Source organism: Oncorhynchus masou, chromosome 1 (assembly GCF_036934945.1).
Source record: "Oncorhynchus masou masou isolate Uvic2021 chromosome 1, UVic_Omas_1.1, whole genome shotgun sequence".
Lineage (NCBI taxonomy): Eukaryota > Metazoa > Chordata > Actinopteri > Salmoniformes > Salmonidae > Oncorhynchus > Oncorhynchus masou.
Genome location: NC_088212.1, coordinates 7,023,800 through 7,036,989, shown reverse-complemented (window position 1 = coordinate 7,036,989; position 13,190 = coordinate 7,023,800). Strand labels below are relative to the sequence as shown.

General features: G+C 48.9%; 1 protein-coding gene across 1 annotated transcript in view; it reads left to right on the top strand.

Moving 5' to 3' along the window:
- LOC135511107 (sodium-dependent phosphate transporter 2-like) overlaps positions 1–12,849 on the top strand; it is a 62,846-nt gene extending 49,997 nt beyond the window's left edge. The window contains 2 exon segments of the mRNA XM_064932690.1: positions 5,650–5,734; positions 12,163–12,849. Of these exon segments, the coding sequence (XP_064788762.1) occupies positions 5,650–5,734; positions 12,163–12,327 (250 nt within the window). The 3' untranslated portion in view covers positions 12,328–12,849.
- Positions 12,850–13,190: the final 341 nt, after the last annotated feature.

Below are 13,190 nucleotides of genomic sequence, written 5' to 3'. Positions count from 1 at the left end.
TCGGCTTCTTGATATGCCACACCTGTCAGGTGGATGGATTATCGTGGCAGGGTAGAATTGCTCATTAACAGGGATTTAAACAAATTTGTGCACAAAATTTGAGAACATTTCTGGGATCTTTTATTTCAGCTCATGAAACATGGGACCATCACTTTACATGTTGCGTTTATATTTCGGTTCAGTACACATGCGCACAGTTGAATATACTAAAAGGCTCACAGCTTTACACTTTACTGTTGCTTGTTGCCTGTCTGTATGTCTGTATCTGCATGATGAAGTCTGCATGGGCCCTTTCTCCTGAACTGAACCATTCATACACCCCTGTAGGACCACTAGAAGCTACTCCTCAACAAGGCTAGAACCCTTCTCTGCTCTAGTCTTCCTTGATCCTCACTAGAACCCTTCTCTGCTCTAGTCTTCCTTGATCCTCACTAGAACCCTTCTCTGCTCTAGTCTTCCTTGATCCTCACTAGAACCCTTCTCTGCTCTAGTCTTCCTTGATAATCACTAGAACCATTCTCTGCTCTAGTCTTCCTTGATCCTCACTAGAACCCTTCTCTGCTCTAAAACCCTTTAGATCCTTCATAGAATCGTTCTGAGTGAATTATCCTAGTTATGCTTCTTAGAACCTTGAGACTGCACCCTACACCCCTCACTAGAACCCTGCTTCTTAGAACCCTATCCACCTTACTAGAACCCTGCTTCTTAGAACCCTATCCACCTCACTAGAATCCTGCTTCTTAAAACCCTATCCACCTCACTAGAACCCTGCTTCTTAGAACCCTATCCACCTCACTAGAATCCTGCTTCTTAGAACCCTATCCACCTCACTAGAATCCTGTTCTTAGAACCCTATCCACCTCACTAGAATCCTGTTCTTAAAACCCTATCCACCTCACTAGAACCCTGCTTCTTAGAACCCTATCCACCTCACTAGAATCCTGCTTTTTAGAACCCTATCCACCTCACTAGAATCCTGTTCTTAGAACCCTATCCACCTCACTAGAATCCTGTTCTTAAACCCTATCCACCTCACTAGAACCCTGCTTCTTAGAACCCTATCCACCTCACTAGAATCCTGCTGTTCTCACTAGAATCCTGTTCTTAGAACCCTATCCACCTCACTAGAATCCTGTTCTTAGAACCCTATCCACCTCACTAGAATCCTGTTCTTAGAACCCTATCCACCTCACTAGAATCCTGTTCTTAGAACCCTATCCACCTCACTAGAATCCTGTTCTTAGAACCCTATCCACCTCACTAGAATCCTGTTCTTAGAACCCTATCCACCTCACTAGAATCCTGTTCTTAGAACCCTATCCACCTCACTAGAATCCTGTTCTTAGAACCCTATCCACCTCACTAGAATCCTGTTCTTAGAACCCTATCCACCCTCACTAGAATCCTGTTCTTAGAACCCTATCCACCTCACTGGAATCTCATCCAGAATTCTCTGTCGTGTGTCTCTTCCTCTTCTAACCCAGCAACGTAAAGCAGGCCAAGCACAGCGGACGTCATGTTAACGTCACTTTGACCCACAGACAGGCAGCCAGCAACATGAAGCAGCTCTGGCACAGCAGAGCTCAGACACACCTAGCATGGTGGAGCCGGACTGATTTAACCCTTTGTGTTATTGCCAGAAGGGAGCAGAGAGCTCAGCAGGCTGAGTGCTCCATCTCTCCCTGCCTCATTCGCTCCCTCGCAGGGTCTGTCTCCTCTTTCTCTCTCTCTATCTCGCTGTTCTCTTTCTCCTCTCTTTCCCCTCTCCTAACCCTTTCCATCTCGCTAGAACATTGCTTCTTAGAACCCTATCCACCTCACTAGAACAATGCCTCTTAGAACCCTACCCTCTCCTTCTCACTATCCTGCTCCATGACTTACCCTCTCCTTCCCCTCTCCTCCTCTCCTTCTCCTCTCCTTCTCCTCCTTCCCATCTCTTTCTCCTCTCTTTCCCCTTTCCTTCTCCTCTCCTTCTCCTCTCCTTCTCCTCCTGCTCCTCTCTTTCCCCTCTCCTTTCCTTCTCCTCTCCTTCTCCTCTCCTTCCCCTCTCTTTCCCCTCTCTTTCCCCTCTCCTTCCCCTTTCCTTATCCTCTCCTTCTCCTCCTTCCCCTCTCCTTCCCCTTTCCTTCTCCTCTCCTTCTCCTCCTTCCCCTCTCTTTCCCCTCTCCTCCTCCTCCCCTCTTTCCTCCTCTCCTTCTCCTCTCCTTCTCCTCCTTCCCCCTCTCCTCATTGTGTGTATTTCTCTCCTACCTCCCCTCATCTCCTTCTCCTCCTTCCACTCTCTTTCCCCTCTCCTCCTCCTCTCCTTCTCCTCTTTCCCTCTCTTTCCCCCTCTCCTTCCCCTCTCCTCCTCCTCCCCTTCTTCTCTCCTTCCCCTCTCCTTCTCCTCTTGTTCATCTCTCCTTCTCCTCTTTCCTACAACCCTCTCCTTCACAAACAACCCAAACCCCCCCTCTGCTTCTACAACCCCTCAGTTCCTCTCCTCCCCCTCCTTCTCCTCTTTCCCCTCTCCTTCTCCTCTGTTTCACTCTCCCTGCTCCCCTCTCCTTCTCCTCTACTGCTCCTCTCCTTCTACAACCCTAACCCCCCTCTCCTCCTCTCCTTCTCCATTCTTTCCTGTCTCCTTCTCCTCTCCTTCTCCTCTTTCCTCTCTCCTTCTCCCCTTCCCCTCTTCTTCTCCTCTCCTCCTCTTTTACAACCCTCTCTCTTTCTCCTCTCTTTCCTCTCTCCCCTTCTCCTCTTTCCTCTCTCCTCCTCTCTTTCCTCAACCTCCCCTCCTCTCCTTCTCCTCTGTATTACAACCCCAACCCCCCTCTCCTTCTCCTCTCCTCCTCTCTTTCCTCTCTCCTCCTCCTACAACTCCTTCTCCTCTTTCCCCTCTCCTTCTCCTCTCCTTCTCCTCTTTCCTCTCTCCTCCTCCTCTCTGTTCTCCTCTACTTATCCTCTCTACCTACAACCCTCTCCTTCTCTCTTTCCTACAACCCCAACCCCTCTCCTCCTCCCCTCTTTCCTCTCTCCTCCTCCTCTCCTTCTCCTCTTTCCTCTCTCCTCCTCCTCTCCTTCTCCTCTTTCCTCTCTCCTCCTCCTCTCCTTCCCTCTACTTTCCCTCTCCGTATCCTCACACCATTCTCTTCCATCAGAGGCAAGCTTTTCTTCTAGGGATAAAGGGCGGTTTTAGCTGTGGTTCTCAAAGTCTCTAAAGACTCTCCTTCCTCTAGTGGCCATTACCATTAATTTCCTCATTGTGTGTATTTCAACTTGAAATAGTCTGAGATTCACAACCCTACCCCCCACTATAGGACATACGACCCCCCTCCCCACTGTAGGACATACAACCCTAACCCCCCCCCACTGTAGGACATACAACCCTAACCCCCCACTGTAGGACATACAACCCTAACCCCCCCCTTCCACTGTATCACATAAACCAACCCCCCCCCCACTGTAGGACATAAACCCCCCCCTATTGTATTACGTACAACCCTAACCCCCCTACTATTTCACAAACAACCCTAACTGTATCACCCCCTCCTACTGTGTCACATACAACCCTAACCCCCCCCCTACAGTATAACATACAACCCTAACCCCCCTACTGTTCACATACAACCCTAACCCCCCTACTGTATCACATACAACCCCAACCCCCCCCCCACTGTATCACATACAACCCTAACACCCCCCACTGTATCACATACAACCCTAACCCCCTCCACTGTATCACATACAACCCCAACCCCCCCCCCCCCACTGTATCACATACAACCCTAACCCCCCTACTGTATCACATACAACCCTAACCCCCCCCCCACTGTATCACATACAACCCTAACCCCCCTCCACTGTATCACATACAACCCCAACCCCCCCCCCCCCCACTGTATGACATACAACCCTAACACCCCCCACTGTATCACATACAACCCTAGCCCCCCTACTGTATCACATACAACCCTAATCCCCCCTCCTACTGTATCACATACAACCCCCCCCTACAGTATAACATACAACCCTAACCCCCCTACTGTTCACATACAACCCTAACCCCCCTACTGTATCACATACAACCCCAACCCCCCTCCACTGTATCACATACAACCCCAACCCCCCCCACCCTACTGTATCACATACAACCCCAATCCCCCCCCCCCCCCCACTGTATCACATACAACCCTAACCCCCCCCCTACTGTATCACATACAACCCTAACCCCCCCACTGTATCACATACAACCCTAACACCCCCTCCACTGTATCACATACAACCCCAACCCCCCCCCCCCACTGTATGACATACAACCCTAACACCCCCCACTGTATCACATACAACCCTAACCCCCCCCCCCCTACTGTATCACATACAACCCTAACCCCTCCTACTGTATCACATACAACCCCCCCCTACAGTATAACATACAACCCTAACCCCCCTACTGTTCACATACAACCCTAACCCCCCCCCCCTACTGTTCACATACAACCCTAACCCCCCCCTACTGTATCACATACAACCCCAATCCCCCCTCCACTGTATCACATACAACCCCAACCCCAACCCCCCCACCCTACTGTATCACATACAACCCTAACCCCCCTACTGTATCATATACAACCCCAACTGTATCACATACAACCCCCCCCACCCTACTGTATCACATACAACCCCAATCCCCCCCCCCCCCCTCCACTGTATCACATACAAACCCTAACACCCCCCCCTACTGTATCACATACAACCACAATACAACCCCCCCCCTACTGTATCACATACAACCCTAACACCCCCCTACTGTATCACATACAACCCTAACCCCCCTACTGTATCACACACAACCCTACCCCCCCCTACTGTATCACATACAACCCTAACCCCCCCCCTACTGTATCACATACAACCCCAACCCCCCTCCACTGTATCACATACAACCCTAACACCCCCTACTGTATCACATACAACCCTAATCCCCCCCTCCACTGTATCACATACAAACCCTAACCCCCCCCTACTGTATCACATACAACCCCAACCCCCCTACTGTATCACATACAACCCTAACACCCCCCTACTGCATCACATACAACCCTAACACCCCCCTACTGTATCACATACAACCCTACTGTATCACATACAACCCTAACCCCTACTGTATCACATACAACCCTAACCCCCCCTACTGTATCACATACAACCCTAACCCCCCCCCTACTGTATCACATACAACCCTAACCCCCCCCCTACTGTATCACATACAACCCTAACCCCCCCCTACTGTATCACATACAGCCCTAACACCCCCCCTACTGTATCACATACAACCCTAACCCCCCCCCCTACTGTATCACATACAACCCTAACACCCCCCCCTACTGTATCACATACAACCCTAACACCCCCTCCTTATCCTGCATGGAAGTTCTAGTCTGAGGTCTCTTAAAAGGATTTTATGTGTGTGTGTGTGTGTGTGTGTGTGTGTGTGTGTGTGTGTGTGTGTGTGTGTGTGTGTGTGTGTGTGTGTGTGTGTGTGTGTGTGTGTGACTCTTCTATGAAGGCCTGTGTGTGTGATGATGTGAAAAAGGCAGAACACTGACGGTTAAGGATGTCTCTCCCACCCCCCCCCCCACCCCCTAACCCCCCTCGTCCTCTTCACAGCGGATTCACTATAGAGCTGGCTTCCGCTCTCACTGTTGTGTTGGCTTCCAATATCGGAATCCCTGTCAGTACCACACACTGCAAGGTATGACTGAGACAGGTGGACGGTCTCCCAGCCACACCTCACCCTTACACTCACATGGCATGTTGTGGTGTGGTGTGTTTGTGCCCACAGGTGTGTTGTTTGCTGAAAGCCTCAGAAGGCTGGGCTGCCTCATTCCCCAAAATGCAACCCTCCAACTCCTCCTTTACCTGTCTCACTTCTCGTCTCTGTGTTTTTGTACCCCTCCATCTATTTTGCTCTCTCTCTCTCTCTCTCTCTCTCTCTCTCTGTCGGTCTCTCTCTCTCTCGCTCTCTGTCGGTCTCTCTCTCTCTCGCTCTCTGTCTCTCTCTGTTTCTCTCTCTCTCTCTCTCTCTCTCTCTCTCTCTCTCTCTCTCTCTCTCTCTCTCTCTCTCTGTCGGTCTCTCTCTCTCTCGCTCTGTCGGTCTCTCTCTCTCTCGCTCTCTGTCTCTCTCTCTCTCTCTCTCTCTCTCTCTCTCTGTCTCTCTCTCTCTCTGTCTCTCTCTCTCTCTCTCGCTCTCTGTCTCTCTCTCTCTCTGTCTCTGTCTCTCTCTCTCTCTCTCTCTCTCTCTCTCTCTCTCTCTCTCTCTCTCTCTCCCTCTATTCCATCTCTTCACAGTGGGTTTTGCGTTGAAGTAATGAGTGCTCTGTCAGTGCTTATTGCCTCTAATGTGGGCATCCCAATAAGCTCCACCCACTGCAAGGTATTGGCGTACTGGTTGGTCAGTGAAGCCGCGTAGCTCCTCCCATCAGCTTCACTAGACTGAATCTGAGCCAATCATAACTCTCTGAGTTGCAGCTTTGACCCGTTGTGCACTTTTCCTCCGCTGGTGATTGGTCTCAGTTTTACCATTTCACACGATACTTAGCAGACGTAGTGAATATATTTATTATATGTTATATAGGTAGCAGAGTTCAAATGGGTATATCAAATCAAATTTATTTATATAGCCCTTCGTACATCAGCTGATATCTCAAAGTGCTGTACAGAAACCCAGCCTAAAACCCCAAACAGCAAGCAATGCAGGTGTATAGCAACCCTGACTGGTATTGACATGGCCAAATTAGCCTACGGTCTCTGAACATGATTGTGTAGCTCAATGGGATTGTGCAAGTAATGACGTGAGGTATTTAATGAAATACACCATTAGTCACTGCACTTCAGTTATCTGTTATTCAGTGGTTGACTCATCCGCGTCCCTAAATCACACCCTTATCCACCTTTTATAGGGCACTACCTTTGACCAATGCCCACAGGGTCCGGGCCAAACTAGTGCACTATATACGGAATAGGGTGCCATGTGGGACTAATTCTCAGTTATAGTGTCCAGTCACGATACAGACACATTGAGGAAAGACAATCATGTGGAGCAGCACCCTCTAGATCTCTGACCCTCTAGATCTCTGACCCTCTAGGACTCTGACCCTCTAGGACTCTGGCCCTCTAGGACTCTGGCCCTCTAGGACTCTGACCCTCTAGATCTCTGGCCCTCTAGATCTCTGGCCCTCTAGGACTCTGACCCTCTAGGACTCTGGCCCTCTAGATCTCTGGCCCTCTAGATCTCTGGCCCTCTAGGACTCTGACCCTCTAGGACTCTGGCCCTCTAGATCTCTGGCCCTCTAGATCTCTGGCCCTCTAGGACTCTGACCCTCTAGGACTCTGACCCTCTAGGACTCTGACCCTCTAGAACTCTGACCCTCTAGATCTCTGACCCTCTAGGACTCTGACCCTCTAGGACTCTGACCCTCTAGAACTCTGACCCTCTAGATCTCTGGCCCTCTAGGACTCTGACCCTCTAGGACTCTGACCCTCTAGGACTCTGACCCTCTAGAACTCTGACCCTCTAGATCTCTGACCCTCTAGGACTCTGATCCTCTAGGACTCTGACCCTCTAGAACTCTGACCCTCTAGATCTCTGACCCTCTAGGACTCTGGCCCTCTAGGACTCTGACCTTATAGGACTCTGACACTAGAGCTCTGACGCTCTAGGACTCTGACCCTATAGATCTCTGACCCTCTAGATCTCTGACCCTCTAAATCTCTGACCCTCTAAATCTCTGACCCTCTAGATCTCTGACCCTCTAGATCTCTGACCCTCTAGGACTCTGACCCTCTAGGACTCTGACCCTCTAGATCTCTGACCCTCTAAATCTCTGACCCTCTAAATCTCTGACCCTCTAGGACTCTGACCTTCTAGGACTCTGACACTCTAGAACTCTGACCCTCTAGGACTCTGACCTTCTAGGACTCTGACACTCTAGAGCTTGGACCCTCTAGGACTCTGACCCTCTAGAACTCTGACCCTCTAGATCTCTGACCCTCTAGGACTCTGACCCTCTAGATCTCTGACCCTCTAAATCTCTGACCCTCTAAATCTCTGACCCTCTAGGACTCTGACCTTCTAGGACTCTGACACTCTAGAACTCCGACCCTCTAGGACTCTGACCTTCTAGGACTCTGACACTCTAGAGCTTGGACCCTCTAGGACTCTGACCCTCTAGAACTCTGACCCTCTAGATCTCTGACCCTCTAGGACTCTGACCCTCTAGGACTCTGACCCTCTAGATCTCTGACCCTCTAGAGCTCTGACCCTCTAGGAATCTGACCCTCTAGGACTCTGACCCTCTAGATCTCTGACCCTCTAGATCTGACCCTCTAGGACTCTGGCCCTCTAGGACTCTGACCCTCTAGGACTCTGGCCCTCTCGGACTCTGGCCCTCTCGGACTCTGGCCCTCTAGGACTCTGACCCTCTAGGACTCTAACCCTCTAGGACTCTGACCCTCTAGAACTCTGACCCTCTATGACTCTGACCCTCTAGGACTCTGACCCTCTAGGACTCTGACCCTCTAGGACTCTGACCTTCTAGGACTCTGACACTAGAGCTCTGACCCTCTAGGACTCTGACCCTGTAGATCTCTGACCCTCTAGGACTCTGACCCTCTAAATCTCTGACCCTCTAAATCTCTGACCCTCTAGATCTCTGACCCTCTAGATCTCTGACCCTCTAGAGCTCTGACCCTCTAGGACTCTGACCCTCTAGAACTCTGACACTCTAAACTCTGACCCTCTAAATCTCTGACCCTCTAGGACTCTGACCCTCTAGAACTCTGACCCTCTAGGACTCTGACCTTTTAGGACTCTGACCCTCTAGGACTCTGACCCTCTAGGATCTCTGACCCTCTAGGACTCTGACCCTCTAGAACTCTGACCCTCTAGGACTCTGGCCCTCTAGATCTCTGGCCCTCTAGATCTCTGGCCCTCTAGGACTCTGACCCTCTAGGACTCTGACCCTCTAGATCTCTGACCCTCTAGGACTCTGACCCTCTAGGACTCTGACCCTCTAGGACTCTGACCCTCTAGAACTCTGACCCTCTAGGACTCTGACCCTCTAGATCTCTGACCCTCTAAATCTCTGACCCTCTAAATCTCTGACCCTCTAGATCTCTGACCCTCTAAATCTCTGACCCTCTAGATCTCTGACCCTCTAGAGCTCTGACCCTCTAGGAATCTGACCCTCTAGGACTCTGACCCTCTAGATCTCTGACCCTCTAGATCTGACCCTCTAGGACTCTGGCCCTCTAGGACTCTGACCCTCTAGGACTCTGGCCCTCTCGGACTCTGGCCCTCTCCGACTCTGGCCCTCTAGGACTCTGACCTTCTAGGACTCTGACCCTCTAGGACTCTAACCCTCTAGGACTCTGACCTCTAGAACTCTGACCCTCTAGGACTCTGACCCTCTAGGACTCTGACACTCTAGGACTCTGACCTTCTAGGACTCTGACACTCTAGAGTTCTGGCCCTCTAGGACTCTGACCCTCTAGGACTCTGGCCCTCTAGGACTCTGGTCCTCTAGGACTCTGGCCCTCTAGGACTCTGACCCTCTAGATCTCTGGCCCTCTAGGACTCTGACCCTCTAGATCTCTGACCCTCTAGATCTCTGACCCTCTAGATCTCTGGCCCTCTAGATCTATGGCCCTCTAGATCTCTGACCCTCTAGGACTCTGACCCTCTAGGACTCTGACTCAACTGCTTCATTCAACATTTCAGCAGAAGGCTTGGTCAGTGTTCTCCTTTTGATACATTCAAGCCTTTATTTAACATGTTAAAGTTTAACTTTATTTGCCTTGTATTAAATACAGTCATCTGCTGGGGGAAAATGCACAAGAAACAAAACTGACTTTTTCAATCGATTTCAAAATGGCTCAAATTTCCCTAAAATCAACCTGACCTGATGCAAACCATCTCTCTTGATTTCTCACCTCCTCCACTTCCTTGGTAGGACTACCTTTTTAACATGCTAATAGCTAGCTATGTCTGCTGTATGATTTCTGATTGATTGTGTCCTTATTGTCCCTGCAGTGTGGTGATTGTTTGATTTATTAATTTGTTGTGTGATGTGTCAAGGGGCTGAGATCAGGGTCGTTAGGGCATTCATTAGGGCATTCTTTAGAGCATTCACGAGGACATACATTAGAGCATTCATTGGGGCATTCATTAGAGCATTCATTGGGGCATTCATTGGATCATTCATTAGAGCATTCATTACGACATTCATTAGGGTATTCATTATGGCGTTCATTAGAGCGTTCATTAGAGCATTCATTAGGGCATTCATTAGATCATCCATTGGGGCTTTCATTAGAGCATTTATTATGGTATTCATTAGAGCATTCATTAGGACATTCATTCGAGCATTCATTAGGGCATTCATTAGAGCATTCGTCAGGGTTTTCATTAGAGCATTCATTAGGACATTCATTAGGGCATTCATTCGAGCATTCATTAGGGCATTCATTAGAGCATTCATTAGGACATTCATTAGGCATTCATTCGAGCATTCATTAGGGCATTCATTAGAGCATGCCGTAGCAACAACAACAAAACGTTTTTTCTTGTAACGGAAGATGAAACTTTTAGTCTGTTGTCATCCGTTTGGTGCCAAATGAACAGGACCCTGGTGACACACCTCAAGTCCACTGTAGAGTGTGTTTGGGTACAGGGTTTAGGGGTCCAGGTTGAACCCAGTTTATTAACCAGATATTCCCTACTCAGTTTACTAATATATCCCCGAGTGGACCCCCTCAACCCTGGCTGGTGTGTGAAAAGTAGTGATGGTGATCATGAGCTCCGTTCAAACGGCATCAAACAAGGGGCGCGTTCCAGGCTGACAACATTGCAGTCGCCTGTCAGAGCTCACACAGCGCCTAGATGGGCGTTTTAACATATCAGCTAACCCACATCGGAATGATATAGCAATCGGAACAGCAATCAAACAGTTGAGGATATTGCACGCAGCCCATTGGTTGATGTGTTCAACGCGACTGTAATATGATATGTCTGGAACGTGTCCATTTCATCTTGGTTACTCACTGGCAGCGTTTACACAGGCAGCCTAATTTCTGATATTCTTTTCACTAATTGGATTTTTGACCAATCAGATCAGCTCTTTGCCAATATCTGGGCAACAGATCAGAATTGTGCTGCCTGTGTAAACGCAGCCACAGATAATGTCTGTGTCAGAGTGGTCTGGAAACATTGGCAGTCCATCCTGACCCAGCCCAAATTTAGATGCTGCTATCTTCACCACAGGGGTGCTAGCTCGGGTTACACTGGCTGTATATGAGCAGTCCGCTCAGAGATACAGACAGAGAGAGATACAGACAGAGAGAGATACAGACAGAGAGAGATACAGACAGAGAGAGATACAGACAGAGAGATACAGACAAAGAGAGAGATACAGACAGAGAGAGAGATACAGACAGAGAGAGAGATACAGACAGAGAGAGAGATACAGACAGAGAGAGAGAGACAGACAGAGAGACAGACAGAGAGAGAGAGAGATACAGACAGAGACAGAGACAGACAGAGAGAGAGACAGACAGACATGTTGTTCTATTGTTAGCTTGATCTATTAAATATTTGATGAAAACAAGGTGAGTAAATATGTTGGATTATATATGTGTTCTTGTGGAAGCCTGAATTTAGCAGAAGTATAGACTAAAGGAAACATACACACATAAATTGACATTTATTGATTTGGGTGAATTCTAGTTGGGTGTATTCCATTTTAGGAGGGGTGAAATATAAAACAAAAACTGCAAATTTCAGACTTCAACTAACTGATTTGAAGAAACCTACTAATAGAAGTGTTCAAATCAGCTGGCACTACTAACCTAGGAGCTTTACAGTCTGTGGTCTGTCACCAACCAACCCTAGTCCTGCTGGGCTCACAGCAGGCTTTTGTTCTATCCCTGCACTAAACCAACTGACTCTCAGGTCAGGTCTTGAGCAGTAACTTGTGGCAACATCTGCTCACCCTTCTCCAGGACCAGGTTTGGTGTACCAGGACTACTAGTTGAACTGATAGAAATGTAACCCAGGTTTGTCCTGCTGTTGATTTGGTTCCTGTTTTGTGTTCTTCTCCTCTTGTGCATTGCCGTGACGACCAGGTGGGCTCGGTGGTAGCGGTTGGCTGGATCCGCTCCAAGAAGGCGGTTGATTGGCGGTTGTTCCGTAACATCTTCCTGGCGTGGTTCGTCACGGTGCCGGTGGCGGGGCTGTTCAGCGCCGCGGTCATGGCTCTGTTCGTCTACGGCATCCTCCCTTACGTCTGAGGAAGAGAGGAGAGAGGGAGGAAAGAGGAGAGAGGAAGGAGAGAGGGAGGAAAGAGGAGAGAGGAAGGAGAGAGGGAGGAAATAGGAGAGAGGAAGGAGAGAGGGAGGAAAGAGGAGAGAGGGAAGGGGAGAGGGAGGAAAGAGGAGAGAGGGAGGCCTCAAGGAGATGGAGAGTGGGGGGAGATAAAAGTGAGGGGTAAAGAACGAGGGGATGAAGAGTGGGCCTCGATGTTAAGAATGGGGCTAGGGGGAGAGGAGAGGGGTGGAATGGTTAATTACACTGTGTCTGGAGAAGAGGGTTAGATCACATGCTGCCTGGGTTCTAGTCCTGAAGAAGGTTAGATTACATGCTGCCTGGGTTCTAGTCCTGAAGAAGGTTAGATTACATGCTGCCTGGGTTCTAGTCCTGAAGAAGGTTAGATTACATGCTGCCTGGGTTCTAGTCCTGAAGAAGGTTAGATTACATGCTGCCTGGGTTCTAGTCCTGAAGAAGGTTAGATTACATGCTGCCTGGGTTCTAGTCCAGAGAGACTTCCTATACTGTGTTTTATTTTTGTTATTTTTGCATTAAAAAAACGAATGGTGTTTAACTAAGATGTTCAATCTACAGAGGTTCAGAGTCCATAATACAGAAGAAGGGTTCAGAGAGTATTACACCCCTTGACTTGTTCCCATTTGTTGTGTTCATTAGATTTCCTGATCTACACAATTTGGCAAAATTCCAAAGTTGAAAACATATTTTTAGAAATGTTGGCTATTTTATTGAAAATGAAATACAGAATTGTTAAGTATTCACACCCCTAAGTCAATACTTTGTATACTGTGAGTCTCTAAGAGCTGAATTGATCATTGCTAGACAACCA